Source organism: Larimichthys crocea, unplaced genomic scaffold (assembly GCF_000972845.2).
Source record: "Larimichthys crocea isolate SSNF unplaced genomic scaffold, L_crocea_2.0 scaffold46985, whole genome shotgun sequence".
Taxonomy (NCBI): Eukaryota; Metazoa; Chordata; class Actinopteri; family Sciaenidae; genus Larimichthys; species Larimichthys crocea.
Window position 1 is genome coordinate 1 of NW_020856130.1, and position 19,352 is coordinate 19,352.

The following is a 19,352-nucleotide window of genomic DNA, read 5'->3' on the forward strand; positions in this document are numbered from 1 at the left end:
AAAAAAAAAGAGAGACAATAGAGTACAAAGGGAAACATGAAGGAGGGGGCGGGAAAAGAAGATGCTGATCGGTGATACCGAAGTGTCGCCAGCTCGTATGACAGGGAGGGAAGTCCGTCCAGTGCCTTTGGTGTGTTGTGGGGGAGGAAGACAGAGGCAGAAGATCCCCAAAAATCTGCACACAGCCTCCGGTGTGGCATCAGGCGAAAGCATGTCGAAAGATATGCGGTGACGGCCAGGCAAGTGACTAAGTGTGAGCGAGGGTTGTGGAGCCTTTAAAAAGCACAGCAAAGTGTGAGAAGAAAAAAAACGTGGCTGGGTTGTAAGAGAGGTAGTGATACCATCCACATTTTGATTTATTGTAACCCCACACTACCCACCCACCAGCATAAAGGATGCAAAACCTACTCCACAGGGTGCCGCCGAGCTTAAACAAAGCAGTGATGGGAAGCAGACGAGAACACCAATGAATTCCAAAGAACGTCGAAAGAACAAGGAAGCGGGATCAAAGTTAAACGCGGTGCAGGGCGGCGGGGGGTAGTTTAGGAAACTGGGGGATGCATGGGAAGCAATAGGTAGGCATCATGAAGGGAATCAGAGCGAAGGTACCAGAACAAGGGTGAGGCACGAATAGGCGTAAAGCTGTCCTCATTCGGCGCCCATGCTTGTGAGGGGTGCCATGGGTCGCTGGGCCTCATACCTAAAGGTGGAAGTAGAGGTTTGAGGGATAACTACGGTAGGTACACGTGCGCAAGTGTGCAATGTTCAGGTGTAAATTCAAAGGGGAACAGTCCCTGGAGTAAATATCATTGTGCTATCATCCACAATAATCAGCAGGACTAGTGGAAAGTGAATGGGGACAATGTAGGCTAAACTGAGGAAAGCCATGGATGAGACAGGAAAAGGATGGTAACCGTTTTGCCAGCAGTAATGCTGAGTCTTCAATACAACCTTTTCATTTTATAAAATGGAAAACAGGTCACTCTTTCCGCAATTAATCATTTCTTCTGAAATTGGTCATTATCCCTATCTAGGATTTCTTTCTTCTTTTCTGGGATCCAAATCTTGGTGTCAATATGATGTTGCTCTACGCTTTAGCTAATGGTATTGCCATCATTTTGTGTGGTTGAAAACTTCAATCCATTTTGAGTATAAGTCTATGATCAACTAGAGACATATTTTTTTTTTGTCCATTTATTAATTCATGAAATTCAAATGCATACGTATGAAATGATATTGGAGCAGAGGCATTTTAACCTGGTCTGGTCTGAATCTGCCTTGGACAATCTGTTTTTTTCACACACTAAACATGATGCAAGATTTTTTTTAACAGGATTTTTGTAATCCATTACATCCTGCATCCCAACTGTTGACACATGAGTCAATCCACCAGAGGTCAATACTACTCGGCCAGCAAATTGAAATAATTTTTTATTTGTATGAAGTATGTAGAAAATAACCTTTAAACCTTTGTTGACCCCCACATCTAAAACCTGGATGTAGTCTCCGGGTGATCGTACGAAGACGGCCTAAAACTTTCGACGTGACTGCAGACTGTTTCAAAACGTGATGTAGTTCCTCCATGACGTCCCCAATGGACTGTCCTAAAACCTGGTCTTAGTCTCTGGCTTGAACGCAACTGTCGAAAACCGACGTGGGTCTCCGTAAGGTCCCCACAGACTGTCCTAAATCGTGGACGGAAACTCCGGGACCTCCCCACAACTGTCTAAAACGAACTCTCGACCTAGTCCTTCCATGACGCTCGACGACAGTCTAAAACCGGGACATAGCTCTGTGACGTCCCTGACCTGTCTGAAACAATGGACATAGTCCCTCCATGACGTCCCCAGAACTGGTAATAAAACTGGAAGAGTCCTCCGACGTCCCCCAAAACTGGTCTAAAACCTGGCACCGACTGGTCTAAAAAAACGTCGCATAGTCTCCATACGGCTCGACAGAACAGTCTAAAACTGGACGTAGTCTCTGTGACTGCAGACTGTCTAAACCTGGACGCTAGTCTCTCTGTGACGTCCCCCATGGAACTGTTAAAACTCAAACATAGTCTCTGTTAACCGCAGACTGTCCTAAAACCCGGACGTAGCCCTCTATGACGGCCCCAACAGACTGTTCTAACCGGGACATATCCTCTATGACGTCTCCCCACAGACTGTCTAAAACCTGTTTTCGTAGTCTCTGTGAGGTCCCCACAGACGGTCTAAAATTTTGACAAGTCGCTGTGACTGCAGATGATCTAAAAAACCTGGACGTAGCTCACGACGTCCACACAACCTTTAAAAACCTGGACGGAGTCTCCGTGACGCCCCACAGACTGTCTAAAACCTGGATGTAGTCTCTGGTTTGTCCCAACAAACTGTCTAAAGCCTGGACGTAGTCTCTGTGACGTCCAGCCGGCGTCCCTAAAACTTCGATACTCTTGTGACCACGCAGAACATGCTAAAACCCTGGACCTGGTCTCATGACCTCCCCACAGACTGTCTCCAAACTCACAACCTGGACTATCTCGTTGACGTCCCTGGCAGACTTCTAAAAAACCTGGACGTAGTCTCTGTACGTCCTGACAAACTGCTGTCTAAAAAAAAAAAAAAAAAAAAAAAACCTGGAGGTAAGTCTCGGGACGTCCTCACAGACGGTACTAAACCGTGGACAAGAGTCCTGTGACGTCCCCACAGACGTCTAAAACCCCTGACGTAGTCTCCTGTGCATCCTGACAAACGGTCTAAAAATAAACTTGGACGTGATCTCCAGGACGTGCCAACGGACTGTCCGAAAATCGGGACGTAAGTCTCCTTGTGACGTCCCCACAGATATTTTGTCTCTTCTGGGTGACGTCAACCACCACAAACCACACAACATGCATTTCCATTGATCAAGGGTTCAAAAATTAATGCTTTAATGTCTAATGGTTGTCCTTACTCATAAATACGGTGCAATGGTGGGGTTTTCGTCCACAAGAGGGAGTGTAAGTGACACGGATCAGAACATCTCTGCGTTAAGGCTAGACCCAATCCCTAAGAACAGTGAGATATCCTAAACACAACATAGAACTTGACCTTTGACTCGGTCCCTGTCTGCCCTGCCTGTACTTATTATTTTTATTATTATATTATTATGTTTTAAGTCTGTGGGGACGCCACAGAGACATGTCAAGTTTTAGACAGTTTGTAGGAACGTCAAAGGAGACTACATCCAGGTTTTGACAGTGTATTATCAGGACGGCACAGAGACTCGACGTCCCAGGTTTTAGAACAGTCCTGCGGACGTCACAGAGACTATTCCAGGTTTGAGAACAGTCGGTGGGGCGTCATGAGACCACGTCCAGGTTTTGAAAGTCCTGCGTCACGAAGTACGCTAAGTTTTAGCAGTCCGCGTGGCACGCACAAGAACTACGTCCAGGCTTTAGACAGTTTTGTGGGACCACAGAGACACATCCAGGTCTGGGACCGGAAGGCGCCAGTCCTCTAGGCGGACCGTTCGCTCTGTTCCTAGCCGGGGGATGCGCCCTCGGTCGGCCAAAACAGAGGCTTTCGTCCCAGCATCCCCAAGCCAATGATCCATGCGTGCTGGCTTCAGGGCTGCAGAATAGAATATATTTGAAGCCAAGCATGGTTTTTCACCTGGCCTCCAGCTTGGTTTTGCGTGCGTTTGCACTTTAAGGCTCCTCTCCGCTCTCATCACCGCTGGCCATGGTGCTGAACAAAGATCCGTGCCCACGCAATCACTTTAGCCTCCAGTCTATCGATTTCCATCCCCTTCCCCTCCACTAAAATCAAATGTGTTTTTCCCATATTGTTCCTACACTCGAATGGTTGATTTGCAAACTTTTGGGATTCAGGAGTTGCATAGGTCTTAATCTATTTCGGAATTTTTAATGAGGAAAGGAGTTTAAAACAGAGAATGTCACCTTTTATGGGGTGTGAAAACGCTATCAGATCAGTTTCCATTATTCATATTAAGCCCATTAGTCAAAGAAAAGTAGGTTATAAAGGCTACACATTGAACACGTCTAGGAGTCGTTAATGGTTGAATTGTGTGTTGATTTATCACAAATGATTACTTAGTGTGATAAATTCAGAACAGTTATTATGTTAACTACATGCCCAGACTGAAATCAGATCTATGTTTCAGCCGTTATGCGATTGATTTTGATGACACCCCCCTATAGGGCGCACATAAAACGAGCAGAGACGGGCACGCCGTGCCGCGGGAGCCCAGATTTGGCCCGGAAGGTGCAGAAGAGAGGATTATGGCGACAAACGTGTCTGATTGGAGACGGGGTGGCCAGCAGTGAATGCCTGAGTCTTCACATACACCCTTTTTCATTTTAATGGAAACAGGGCCTCGAGTTTCGCAATTACCATCTTATCCTGAAAGTGGTCCTTATCACTCATTAAATGTAAAAATAGAGATGTAACAGCAAATGTAAATTAGTACATTTATGAATCTAATAAAGAAAAAATAAAGAGCGGGCTGATCGTCTCCATCGGACCTCGTCCCCTGCCTTACGGGTGTTGTCCCAACGAGAAAAAAACAAAAACTTTAATGTGGAGATACAATTTCCATCAGTCTTTCCCTCTATAAGCATACATTACAATCGGAAAACTATAATTCTTTAGATTTTCTATAGGTTTTCTCATTGTGCTGTTGATAAAGAACTAAAAGTGTGTCATTTGTCCCCACCCCCTCAGTAAAGGTTGTTTTTCTCCTCTCATGGGCGCGTAGATTGATCTTCCTACTTCTACTCGCTGACTGGGACCCATTCTTCTCTACTACCTCCGTGCCTATTCTCGTATCTACCGACACCAGGGTCCCTTTCATCCATGCCTCCCAAACTAATCAAACTTCAAACTCAAACGCATCTGTCCTGTATCACTATATCTCTCCCTTGAGATCCTTTTTGTTCAAATGTTGTATTTGTCTCTTGAAATATAGTCTTTATATGAATAAAAAATCAAAATGTTAAAAAGGATAGTCAGAATTAGAAAAAAAAGAGGATGCCATCTGACATAAATTGAGAACTTTTTGTCTCTCTCCTGATTCTCATGACATAGTGGTCACCAATGTTGTGACTAAGCTACAGGTGACACAGAACTGTCAATAAACTGCACTGTGCACTTTCATACAAAAGCGTGTTTTCAGCTTTAGATAATGTGATGCTGTCAGTGCATTACTTCATATTACATTCACATTAGTATAGAAAAATGGTTGTATTTCTTTTTAAAGTTTAAACAGTAACCACTGATGTGCCTCAAACAACTGAATTTACATTTGAATAAGAACATTCTTGGCATTGACGTTCACTGAAACATTTCATCTGAGAATGTGACGGTTCCCTAGTTAATTGTGCATGGGTTCTCTCTTGAAGTAGTAGATTCTTCTTCAGAGGAGCTTTTAGATTTGTGCACTAAGGAGCAACTGCTGAAAATATTGATATTGACATTGGTGATAAATGTCTCAAATAGAGATTGAAGGCCATTTTGTTCCAACTTTGACATCAGGGTTAACATTCCAGCAACAAGAAGAGTTAATGATGCTTCGACTGGACCATGATAAGCTTATTCTGGTTCAGCTAATTCTGTGGTTTCCTGGTTTATTTGGTGTTACATCTAGCCACACTGAATTGTCCCAAGCTCCTTAGTGTGACCTTGATTGTCCTCTCCTTGGTTCTCGTCTTTGCTTCTTTACAAACTCTTAATTTGCTTCCTTGTTGCACCGGTTGCTGAGTTGGGATCCTTGCTTAAGAGATGTTGGATAACTGGAACAGGTCGTCGGTTGACCCTAAATCTTTTGGATAACCAGCAAGGTCAAAGTGTGGTAATGTATTGTATGGGTTTTTGGGTTAGCAAATGTTCTTTCATATTAGTATTTAATATATATATTTTTTTGTCCTTTCAGGACCCCGTTCTTATGGAGGGGGGTGTGACAGTTCCCTAGTTAATTTGCATGTGTTCCCTCCTTACAGCAGATACCTGAAGACACTGATTATAGTCTGTCGTCCTCTCGTGTCTGCCACCTGGTTTTTGGTTCTTTTCATTTCATGTAACATCTCGCACACACTACACGTTACACTCATGCATGCACACACTTTTACCACTGGTGTACTGATAAACACACCTCATTGTTTCTTTTCTTTAGTTTTGTTTAACTTCTGTGTGTTTTTGAGTTATTAAACAATAATTTATTTTTACTTTGCCTTCTCCCCATTGTTTTTGTCATGGCCTTAGAGCCGGGTTGTGACAGAACACAGTTTGAAGCCTACAGCACTATTGTTTTTGTAGCTGTGATTAATCTATTTTTACAAATTGAATGCTTATTTTTCACTCCTGAATGTAATGTTTCATCTGTGTGTGTGTGTGTGTGTGTGTGTGTGTGTGTGTGTGTGTGTCCTCAGTGAAGTGTATCAGTCTCTGCAGTAGCTTCCCAGCTCAGCAGTCAGTTCAGTTTTCGTTCATCTGACTGAGGGAGGTTTTGTACGAGCTTTTTCACTGTGTGAAAACATGCTGACTGTTCATGATGCACTCTGACCAGTAGTAAACTGCTGCATCTTCAGTCTGAACTCCACTGATGGTCAGAGTGAAGTCAGAGTTTGATCCACTGCCTGTAAAACGAGCTGGAATCCCTGATTGTCGCTGATTAACAAGCTTAATGAGCAGTTTAGGAGTTTCTCCATCTCTCTGCTGGTACCAGGCTAATTGGTTCCACCATAAACATTCTGACTGGTCCTACAGCTGATGGTGATGGACCCTCCCACAGCAGAGCTCACTGCTCCAGGCTGAGTCACTGTGACCTGGCCTCTGGACTCTGAGGATACAGACACAAAAACATAAAGCAGCGTCATGGTTTGTGGGCTTCATTTCAGAGGGACGGATGTTCATAAGGAGGGAGTTTGATTCTCTGGACTTTACCTGTGAAGCAGCAGCAGAGGAGAGTCCAGATGAGGAGAGATCAAAGTCATGTTTTTGATGAGAGGATTTCTTGGCTTCTGTTGTCATGAAGGACAGCTGTCAGTCATCCGTGTTCAACTCTCAGGACTATAAACTCTCCCAGAGCACTGGAGCATGGTGCTGCTGATGCAAAGCGGCTCTCTATGGAAATGCTCTGACTACTTTTAGGTACTGAAACCTGACTGCTGTGATGGTTGCCCAACGTTGCTGCTCAGTCTATGTGAGCTTCAGCGAAGCAGATACCCTAATGAGCCACATGACGGGTTGTTTATTTAAAAATCAAGCACGACCCAAACCGAGCCTTTGGTCCTGACGTCGGCAATTGCCGAGTGGGCCAGTTCAGCAGCTAGGCCACCGGGAAATGTCCCGGTGCTCCCGTTGGCCAGTCCGCCTCCTGACATCTGGCTTTGTGTGCTTTTTATATCTTTACATGTATTAAGTCTAGGGTAGCAAAGGGGTTTCCAGTAAATTTCCAGAAATGTACCATGGGCAGCTAAGCTGGGGAATTTTTGGAAATATTCCAAATTTGAAACTCACAAGGGAATTATGGAAATTTACGTGAATTAACTATAAATTGGGGGTAATTTAAACAAAATGCATCATATCCAAACATAAGTAAGTGCATTTAAGTAGGGAGTGCAAACAAATTATCAACAGAACTGTTTACTATGAGCTTCATCAGAGCGTCAAGTTGAATTTGAGTTTAGCTTCACTTTGTGTTTGTTGGCCTGAAACTGTTTTTTGTTTTCCACAGATGATGAGGAGTAACAAAGGGAAGGAACATATACATACATATCCTATTTATATATGTATTAATTTAGGATTCACTTGCTACAGTAAAATTGAGTTTATCCAGAGTTTAAGATTAACACTTGGCCTTTGCCAGCAGAAACTCTTGTGTGGCGCTATCCAAATGACTAAAAATATAGTTGTTACTAGGGTGATTTGGAACACAACCAAATAAAAAATGGAGCTAAATATAAGTATATGTGAGAATATAAGGATCACTTTGACGTCATTTTACATTCATTGAAAATGAAATGATTGTTGTGGCTTCCCCACATGCTTCTTATAGAAACCAAAACAAGTAAAAATAAGTAATATACTGTTCAGTCTTTATACTGTCTTTTGGAAGTTAGGGTTAGGGTCTTCGTCAGAAAGGGGGTGAGGGCAAAACAGGCCAGACTTTTTTGGTCCAGGGACAATGTTGTCAGTCTTGAAGCAGGTTGGAACAGTCCACTGTAATAGTGATATGTTGAAAATGTTGAAAAATGTCAGTGATTATGTTAGCTAGCTGATTAACACATGACACATCCAGAGATGTTTTCAGGCCCAGCAGCTTAACTTCTTTCACGACATCTGTGCCATAAATTAATGCCATAAATCAGAATCCACTCCTATGGGGTGCCGTTTGTAAAGCGTCTCGCTCTGAAAATAACAGCAACATTTTGTCACATTTAGCTAAAAACAATGTTTAAAAAACTGGTTTGAATTTTTGAGAGTCACTTTTTTGCACATTTAGAACAATATTTGTGAACTTAGAGATATTTTAAATATTTAAATCCAAATGTTAAATGTAAACTCGAAAGTGCTAAATCCAAATACAATGTTAAATATAAATCTAAATGTTAATAAAATCTAAATGTTAAATCTAAATGTTAAATTATAAATAAATGTTAAATATAAATATAAATGTAAATATAAATTAATTAAATGTTGAAGCTAAATGTTAAATATTTATCTAAATGTTAAATAAATATAAATATAAATTTTGAAGCTAAATGTTAATATATATCCCGATAATCCATGTCCAAGAGTCCATTCCCCGGTAAGATGGGTTTTATTTGTTATTTGCCACTATAAACACGCTCTGACCTCCTCAGCTTTTATTTTGGCACTTCCGTTACCGGCATTGAATTTGCATTTTAGCTAAATATTTAGTTTCACCCGAAACATTTAGCTTCAACATTTAGATTTATATTTATATTTAACTTTTTATTTATATTTAACATTTAGATTTATATTTAACATTTAGATTTAACATTTAGATTTAGATTTACATTAACATTTGCTTTATATTTAACATTTAGATTTAACATTTAGATTTTTTATTTAACATTTTAGATTTAGCATTTAGATTTTACATTTAACATTTGGATGTAAATATTTAAAATATTTCTAAGTTCACAAATATTGTTCTAAATGTGCAAAAAAGTGACTCTCAAAAATTCAAACCAGTTTTTTAAACATTGTTTTTAGCTAAATGTGACAAAATGTTGCTGTTATTTTCAGAGCGAGACGCTTTACAAACGGCACCCCATACCACTCCTGATCTAGAAAGTGATTATATCCCATCATACTCAGAATTATCTGAAGATAAATTGTTTGACTCAGAGTCAACTTCAAAAAAAAAGAAGTGACAAAAGCAAAGAAGCAGACAAAATGTCTCTTCATGCACATAACGAACTCAGGGATAGTGATGGAGACCTTGTTATTGACTCTGCTGACGCAGAGGATAAGGATGAAGAGGGTGATGAGGATCAGCATGGAGATGTGAACGAAAACAAAGATATGGGTAGGTCATGTGTTACATTGAAAACCTGCGTCAAGAGAGAAAAAAAAGAAAGTGGGACAAGAGACACTACTGTGTATATTGCAAAACACCACAAAGTAAAATGGCACAGCATCTAATACGGAAACACAGTTCAGAAAAAGAAGTGAGCATGGCCACATGTCTTCCACCAAACTCAAAGAAACGTCACCAGATATTGGAGCAACTTTGCAGGAAGGGTGACTGTAACAGACCCTTAGCATTGTTTAGCATGTTTAATATAGGTCATTTTCAAACGTGGTTTATGTTTTCTTATGTCTTATTCTTTAAATGCCCAGGAGGATGCTTTTATTTTGAAGGGAGTCTGACAGGAAGTGTAGTTACTAGCAGAAAAAATCTCACAGGTGTTTACGCAGCATATATGTCATCGTAATTAATTTTTTGTTCAGCTAGCACCTGCCTGACAAGGGCACAAGGTTTGTCATTATTTCGTTTTATTGAGTGCTTGAAATCTGTAATTTTTAGAGGTGATGATTTGGTGTATGGTGACATGACTTGATTTAAGAAGTTAAGGTGAAGTAATGTTTTCTTTATTTTTCTTGTCTCTTAACCTGATAGCTCTTACGGTAGGTTCAGAGATTAAAAGGAGCTACAGTTCATTTGTTAATTTCGTTCGTTCATTCGTCTTCTCCCGCTTATCCGTTGCCAGGTCGCGGGGGCAGTAGCTTCAGCAGGGAAGCCCAGACTTTCCTCTCCCCGGCCACTTCGTCCAGCTCTTCCAGGGGGACCCCAAGGCGTTCCCAGGCCAGCCGAGAGACATAGTCCCTCCAGCGTGTCCTGGGTCTTCCCCGAGGCCGCCTCCTGGAGGGACGTGCCCGGAACATCTCACCAGGGAGGCGTCCAGGAGGCATCCTCACTAGATGCCCGAGCCACCTCAGCTGGTTCCTCTCAATGTGGAGGAGCACTGGTTCTACTCTGAGCTCCTCACGAATGGTCGAGCTTCTCACCCTATCTCTAAGGGAGAGCCCAGCCACCCTGCGAAGGAAGCTCATTTCGGCCACTTGTATTCACTATCTCATTCTTTCAGTCACTACCCAAAGCTCGTGACCATAGGTGAGGGTTCTTTCAGTCACTACCCAAAGCTCGTGACCATAGGTGAGGGTAGAAACGTAGATTGACTGGTAAATTGAGAGCTTCGCCTTTCGGCTCAGCTCCTTCTTCGCCACGATGGACCGGTGCAGAGTCCGCATCACTGCAGAAGCTGCACCAATCCGCCGGGCATTCTCCCACTCCATCCTTCCCCAACTCATGAACAAGACCCCGAGATACTTGAACTCCTCCACTTGAGGCAGGATCTCATCCCCGACCCGGAGGTTGCACTCCACCTTTTTCTGGCTAAGGACCATGGCCTCGGATTTGGAGGTGATGACTCTCATCCCAGCTGCTTCACACTCGGCTGCGAACCACTCCAGAGAGAGCTGAAGGTCACGCTCCAACAGGACCAGATCATCCGCAAAAAGCAGCGACCCAATCCTGAGGCCACCGAACCGCAACCCCTTAACACCCTGGCTGCGCCTAGAAATTCTGTCCATAAAAGTTATGAACAGAACCGCTGACAAAGGGCAGCCCTGGCGGAGTCCAACTCCCACTGGAAACAAGTCCGACTTGCTGCCGGCAATGTGGACCAAGCTATGGCACCGGGAGTACAGGGACCGGACAGCCCGTATTAGTGGGTCCGGATCCCCATACTCCCGGAGCACCCCCCACAGGACTCCCCGAGGGACACGGTCGAACGCCTTCTCCAAGTCCTCAAAGCACATGTAGACTGGTTGGGCGAACTCCCATGCACCCTCCAGTACCGGGCTCAGGGTATAGAGCTGGTGCACAGTTCCACGACCAGGACGAAAACCACACTGCTCCTCCTGAATCCGAGGTTTGACAGTCTTGCGGACCCTCCTCTCCAGGACCCCCGAAACGACCTTTCCGGGGAGGCTGAGGAGTGTGATCCCCCTATAGTTGGAGCACACCCTCCGGTCCACCTTTTTAAAGAGGGGAACCACCACCCCGGTCTGCCAGTCCAGAGGCACTGCCCCCGATGTCCACGCGATGTTGCAGAGACATGTCAACCAAGACAGCCCCACACCATCCAGTACCTTAAGGAACTCCGGGCGTGCCTCATCCACCCCCGGGGCCTTGCCACCGAGGAGTTTTTTGACAACCTCGGCGATCTCAGCCCCAGAGATAGGCGAGACCACCGCGGGGTCCCTAGACTCTGTCTCCTCAGTGGAAGACGTGCTGGTGGGATTGAGGAGGTCTTTAAAGTATTCCCTCCACCGACCCAAGACGTCCCCAGTCGAGGTCAGCAGCACACCGCCCCCACTGAACATAGTGTTGACAGTGCACTGCTTCCCCCGCCTGAGCCGCCGAATGTTGGTCCAGAACCTCCTTGAAGCCGTTCAAAAGTTGTTCTCCATGGCTTCACCGAACTCCTCCCATGCCCGAGTTTTTGCCTCCGCAACCGCAGAGGCCGCGCTCCACTTGGCACGTCGATACCCGTCAGCTGCTTCAGGAGTCCCACAGGCCAAAAAGGTTCTGTAGGACTCCTTCTTCAGCTTGACGGCATACCTGACCGCCGGTGTCCACCAGCGGGTTCGGGGGCGGCTGCCACGACAGGCACCGACCACCTTACGACCACAGCTCCGGTCAGCTGCCTCGACAATGGAGGCACGGAACAAGGTCAACTTGGACTCAATGTCCCCCGCCCCCCCCGGGACGTGGGTAAAGCCCTCCCGGAGGTGTGAGTTGAAGCTCTTTCTGACCAGAGATTCAGCCAAACGTTCCCAGCAAACCCGCACAGAACGTTTGGGCCTGCCAGGTCTGACTGCCATCCTCCCCCACCATCGGAGCCAACTCACTACCAGGTGGTAATCAGTTGACAGCTCTGCTCCTCTCTTCACCCGAGTGTCACATGCGGCCGCAAGTCCGACGACACGACCACAAAGTCAATCACCGAACTGCGGCCAAGCATTCGACTGTCATAACACTATTGTGCCAGTAAGAGTATTAATAGTATATAAAATATATCCCGTTGATATAAAATTATAAAAAATCTAAACTATGATAACTCTTTATAGAATTACTTAAGATTAATTATACATAAATTAGCTGGCGTCTTAAATAGGTGATGATTCAAATAGCTGGCTAGTATGGTAAATTGGTGTATTTTAAGAGAGAAGCAGTTTTACAAACAGACCATATGCCCGCCCCTACGGAGAAGGAATGCACCCAAGATTGGTCCACACTCTCACTCTCTTTTAAGCGCAGGGCGGGACATCATTCAGTCTGAGCAGACACTTCAATTTGAGAGGATGTGCTTGTTTTGAGTGCAAGCACATTAGATCTGAGCATGCACAGGACATATTTGAGTGCGAGCGAAATGTTTGTGTCCAAGAAGAAGAAATGTGAGCACAAGCATGTGTTTTTGAGTTTTTGAAAGAAAGCAGCAGAAATCTGAGTGCGAGCACAAAATCTGAGCATGAGGAGAATAAATCTGAGCACGAGAAGGAGAACTCATGCTCTCTAACTAAAAATCTACGCTCCTGAATACAGATAGGATAATTCTTCCATACGGTAGGTTTACACCTGGGCCTGAGGTATTGAAGGCTGGGCCGGATATGAAGCATTGGATGGCACCAATCAATTTGAGTACTGGAGGATCGAATATGATTAAGATGACAACAAGACTTTATCATATTTTGTGTATATATCATTGAGTGGAAGAGATGCAGACAGGTCAAAAATTAGAGGGGAATAGATTTTAAAGATTTAATGAACAACTTTGCACTCCTTTTTTCAAAAGTTTGGTCTCACCAGTACTGAGGAGTTTGTAACAGATGTCTTTCATACAGATACAGAAGCAAAACTGCTTCAATGTTTCACTGGACACCTTTCTGTCTGGATGTAGACCTCTGATCCTCCAAAAGACTGTGACACTTGGATCAAAATAAAGCGCTTTCGTATTTTAAGGTAACAGGTGACAAAACAATCATTAAGCATTAAAAAAGAAATGGCTGTAAAATGGTGACATTTTCCTGAGTGTCACAAACACCCCAAATTTAAACTTTGCCTTTCCAGAATCTGATACATTCAGTCCAACAGACTTTTAAAAACCTCCAAGTACTTGTCTCTTCTCGTTTACACCAAAATTATTTTTTTGTCATTGGACTTGTTACATGTTCAGTGAAGTGTATCAGTCTCTGCAGTAGCTTCCAGCTGCAGCAGTCAATTCAGTTTCTGACTGAGGGAGGTTTTTGTACAATGCTTTTTCACTGTGTGAACACCCACTGACTGTTGATAGAGTGAAGACTCTGACAGTAGTAAACTGCTGCATCTTCAGTCTGAACTCCACTGATGGTCAGAGTGAAGTCAGAGTTTGATCCACTGCCTGTAAAACGAGCTGGAATCCCTGATGGTCGAGTGCTAGCATAGTAAATGAGCAGTTTAGGAGTTTTTCCATCTTTCTGTTGGTACCAGGCTAAATGGTTTCCATTATATACATTCTGACTGGTCCTACAGTTGATGGTGACGGAGCCTCCCACAGCAGAGCTCACTGCTCCAGGCTGAGTCACTGTGACCTGGCCTCTGGACTCTGAGGATACAGACACAAAAACATAAAGCAGCGTCATGGTTTTGTGGGCTTCATTTCAGAGGGACGGATGTTCATACAGGAGAGGAGTTTGATTCTCTGGACTTTACCTGTGAAGCAGCAGCAGAGGAGAGTCCAGATGAGGACGGAGATCAAAGTCATGTTTTTGATGAGGAGGATTTCTGTGGCTTCTGTTGTCATGAAGGACAGCTGTCAGTCATCCAGTGTTCAACTCTCAGGACTATAAACTCTCCCAGAGCACTGGAGCATGGTGCTGCTGATGCAAAGTGGCTCTCTATGGAAATGCTCTGACTGACTCCAACAGGGACTTGGATTACTCTGATCATGCTGTTTATCAATGGATCAATCACTATCAGAGTATTGATTAACAGTCAGTCATCATTTTAAGGTGGATTTGGTTTGATGACTGTGGATACATTTTCTTTAAGAACGTCTTCTGTCTTGTTTCATTCAATGTGAGAACAAATCCACTTTGACTTTTAGACAGATGTGAACTTCTATCTGTCAAAATGTGACTAATTCTGAACAATTGTGTCACTGTTTGATCAATATGATATGAAATAGTTCATTCTTTTAAAAACAGGAAGTGTTGATGTTGAGTTTGTTTGTGTCACAGTCAGAGAGCCGTGTCTCTCTACACTGAGAGGTTTTTGTACGGCCACTCAATGACTTTGTATCACTGTGGTGGACGTTTGGTGGAGGAACCAGACTGAATGTTGGAAGTAAGTCTCTGCTCAAATATTAAATATAATGTCATCAGTTAAGGTTTTAATTTCTGTGTCTGAACATTTGCAGTAACTTTAAATTTTCATTGGACCGATCTAAATGACTTTTAAGACAGTTTTATTCTCTGTTTCTCCTGTTTAATCTCAGTATTGAACTCAAAGCAGCTTTACTAAACTTTTCATGACATGTTCCAGTGTCATTTGTGAAATGTGAACAGCTTGAACTGTAGGACAGATTAAACAACGACATTAGAACTTGACAAAATTTGGATTTAGCATTTAATTCTCTGTTTGAAACTGATTGGAAGTTGAGTTCTAAAGTGTTTTGAACGGTGAGTAAGAAGTTGAAATTATTAAAAATGTGACCAAATTTGTGACATAATGTCTCTGATACTCTTTTGACCTCAGTTTGAATTCATTTTGACAGTTTTTTGAGGCTGTTTGGTTTTTAAATCTGTCGTATGAACATTGTAAATATGGTCGTCAGTTATTTTTGGCTCATAATGTCCTTTAACAGTGGATCTGATTAACTTTTGTCCTTTTGATAAAAATATATTTTATTTTAATTATTTCCAGTGCAGTTAGATATATTTCAGGTCATTGTGTATGATGATTCTCTCTGTGCTGACATGCATGACAGGCTTCTTGAAGGGAAGTGAAACAATGTGTGAGTGAGTGACTGGTGGAGCAGAAAAATCATCTGACAGAAACTCCTTAAAGGACAAAATCAACTCTCACACAGTAAAGGTGTCCAAGTGTCTGCTGCTTGATTGACAGCTGTCCTCTAATCTGATTGGTGTCTCCTAGGTGATACCGCCCCCACCCTGACGGTGCTGCCCCCCTCCAGTGAGCAGCTGCAGCAGGGGAAGGCCACGCTCATGTGTCTGGCCAACAAGGGCTTCCCCTCAGACTGGAGTCTGGCCTGGAAGGTGGACAGCAGCAGCAGCATCAGCTGGGAGGAGAGCAGGAGCCCCGTGGTGCTGGAGAAGGACGGCCTCTACAGCTGGAGCAGCACCCTGAGGCTCGATGCAGACCAGTGGAGGAAGGTGGACTCTGTGACCTGTGAGGCCACCCAGGGCTCCCAGACTTCACTCTCACAGACACTGAGGAGAGACCAGTGTTCCCAGTCCTGACCTGACTCACTGGGACTCTGATACTGGTTTTCCTCTGCTACTGCTCTCAGTCTGCTCTCTCTCTCTCTCTCTCTCTCTCTCTCTCTGTTTCTCTCTTTCTCTCATGACATGTTTCAACATTAACGTCTTCTTGCTTGTTGATGGTTTCAACATTTTACAACAATAAAGATTTCATCATGTATGTTATAAAAGTGACATGTCTTTTGACTTCCTTTCTTTGACATATATTATGTATTAGGAACATTAGTCAGATGAATGCACAGTAACAAGTCCATTTTCCCCAAATGACTTTTTAATGGTTTTAAGACTGTAGATATTCTTCTATAGTCGATCCAGTTTGATTTATATCAGTTACCTTTGGTAACAATACACATGCTTCGAGCATTTCTATGGTGAATAACAAAGCTGTCTATTATAACTAATGTCTGAGGATCCATGTGTTGTTCATGTGTTGTTAATTTGTCTCTTGAAATGATTCTTAACATCTGAATGAAAAGTCTAAATAATAAAAAGGATTTTCAGTATTAAAATATGAAGCAGGGTGTCGTCTGCATAAAGTGATAACTGTTTATATCTCTCTCCTGGTTCTCATCAACTCTTGTGGCTGTGCTAAAACAGGTAAAACAGGTAGCGGTGACACAGAACTGAAATATATGTTATGATGTTTTCAATGCTTAACTTCATAACACGTTCATGATACTTTAATATTTAAGCAATGTTACACGCGATTACATCGGTCCTGGCCGCATCACTGTTGTGCCAATAATAACTTTATTTATTTTGACGCTAGCACTGTATCAGCAACTCACCGGCACAGCTGATGGAGGATGATCCAAACATTTCCAGTAACTCCACAGCGCTGTAAAGTCCAAAAATTAAAATGTATTGAACAAAGATCAATGTAATCATTTCCAACATGAACATCATGTTTTTATCTAACAGAATATTACTCTTCAGTCCATATTAGTCCACCTTTAAATTTTTTCTCTGATGGGGCGGTTCTAGCTCAGTTGGTAGAGCAGCCACCCCATGCAAAGGCTCGCTGCGGACGCCCAGGTTCGAATCCCGACCTGTGTGGCCCTTTACCACATGTCACTCCCCATCTCTCTCCCCACGTTTCCTGTCGATCTTCAGCTGTGCTATCAATAAAGGCCCAAAAAATTATCTTAAAAAACAAAACAAAAACTGTCTGATCTCCGACATGCTGCACACAAACAAGGTACACACCTGTATTAACGAGGTACACATCTGTATTAACGAGGTACACACCTGTATTAACGATGTGGTCTAACAGCTCCATACATAGAATATTCGTTAAAAGCTGAAATTGTAAATTCAGATGTATTACTTTATTAAAGTTGACTTCCAATGGACTTATTCATATTTGTTTACATGTTATAGATTTTCAGGAGGTGACAATGTGGAGATGGAGGAGTAATATTTGTAGTGATGAGTCAGCTGTGCTGTCACGCTGATCAAAGATGCTCGGTTGGACCTACTTGTTGTATAAATAGAAATTATTGTCTTGTTATAGTTTGGACTGTGTGCTTATTAAAATGTATGTCGGTAACTCTGCACTTTAACCTTGTTATGGAGAAATTGCTGAAAGTCAATGGCAACACATCAGGAAGGAAGAAAGTGTTCAGGAGCCTCTGATGTCTTATGCTGTAGATTCCTCTCCATGAGATTGATTGAGCTTTTATCAGCTATCAGAAAAGAATGCATCACATCAGAACATTTATTTAGCTGGCATTAGATTCAACTGACACAAATACAGTATTATATTCTCATAACTCACAGTCAGCATCACTCAGTAAATGACATAATAGATAATGTGGCAAATATAACTCCATAATTATTGATGACAGAGTATGCTAACACATAATGCTGCAAATAAAATGCTCCTCACAGTGTTTAGGCTGTACTAGCCTAGCCTGTAAAGTTTATGAACACTTAACTGTGTTAAATCAAGTGCAGAGAATGAGAGCATTAATATTAACGACATATTTGTACTACTGTACTGTACTGTACTACATACTGAGTCTGCTCTGCAGGAAGTTACACTGACCCGCGGTCAGCCGATCTGAGTCCCGACTCCCGAAGCTATTCTAGTGGTAGAAACAAGCTTTTTGTCCTCAATAATCAGCGAGGCATGCTGTAATGAGATTGTACAGGTTAAAAGGAGAGGAGTGAACAGCACATTTTATCGTTTTAATTTGCATATATGGCTCGCTGTTAGGCAGGTGTAGGATGGTAAAGATCCGGGTTAATGGAGACTATGACTCGTGAATCCCGATCTGGGTTAATGATCCGGATGAATCGTGACTCATACACCACTAATCTGCACTTCCTCGTCACTAAGGTCTGTGTAAGCCTCCTCCTCTCTGGGTCTGGCTCCTTCTCCCTCTAAATCTGACTCATTAGACTGTCTGCTGTCTTACTTCTCACATTTCTCCAAATCATCAACATGCCATTGTTTTATCTTAGCCATTTCTAAAGCTCTGGTTTACAACTTAGCTTCTAGTACAGCCATAGAGCAGACAGTGACACATTTGGACTAAGATCAGTCATCAAATCGATGCATCATCGGATCCAAACTCGCAGCTTTTGTTACTCACCCTCACACCACATCTTTGACAGGCCACAGTCAACCACACTTTTTCATGCATCTGGAATCCCAGGATGGATTTCCAACATCAGGGTTAACATTTATCTCAGCCATTTGCAGCTTTTCTTTCTCCTTCATATGGCCACATGCCATTCATCCGTTCACACAAAACAGAAGTGAACGGAAACAGGAAATCCCATTCTTTCAGTCTACCGACGATTCCAGCTTTGTCATCAAACATCTCCCTAAACTGTGATGTCTGGTCAAATGTGCGTTTGTGTTTGTTTCAGCATGCTGCTTATCAATGACAGGTTGACCTTCTAATTTCACATTTGTTGTTTGGTTTTCTGCAGAAAGATTTTTTTTTGGTTTTCCTTTTCCTTTTGTTGAGTCACTTTGTTTGGTTCCAGATTCACACCCGTCTACTGTTTTGGACGGGTTGTTACCCATTTTTACTCGCACATTAACACATACAAACAAAACGAACAAACAAACAGATTTCAATCCACATTACAGCAGCATCAAAGGTCTGTCTCCACACTTTTCTAATTACAGCAGTGGTGGTCTGAAGTGAAAGGACAAAAACTCTTTCAGCCCCAGTATATGCACTTGAACCCAATTGGCGCCTAGACTCCAGGATCAGAAACCAAAACAGCCATGTAGTTGCAACGCGGGGGTCATAAACCAACCCACTACCCCTTCACAAC

General features: G+C 43.0%; 2 gene segments (V, D, J or C); one reads left to right on the plus strand and one right to left on the minus strand.

The window, feature by feature from the left end:
• Nucleotides 1–13,324: 13,324 nt before the first annotated feature.
• Nucleotides 13,325–14,883, minus strand: LOC109136634 (Ig kappa chain V region 3381-like). The segment is given in 2 exon segments: nt 13,325–14,161; nt 14,269–14,883. Coding segments are annotated over 2 exon segments (414 nt in total).
• On the plus strand, nt 14,504–16,223 carry LOC109137647 (Ig kappa-b4 chain C region-like). The segment is given in 3 exon segments: nt 14,504–14,536; nt 14,826–14,901; nt 15,712–16,223. Coding segments are annotated over 3 exon segments (435 nt in total).
• The last annotated feature ends 3,129 nt before the right edge of the window (nt 16,224–19,352 follow it).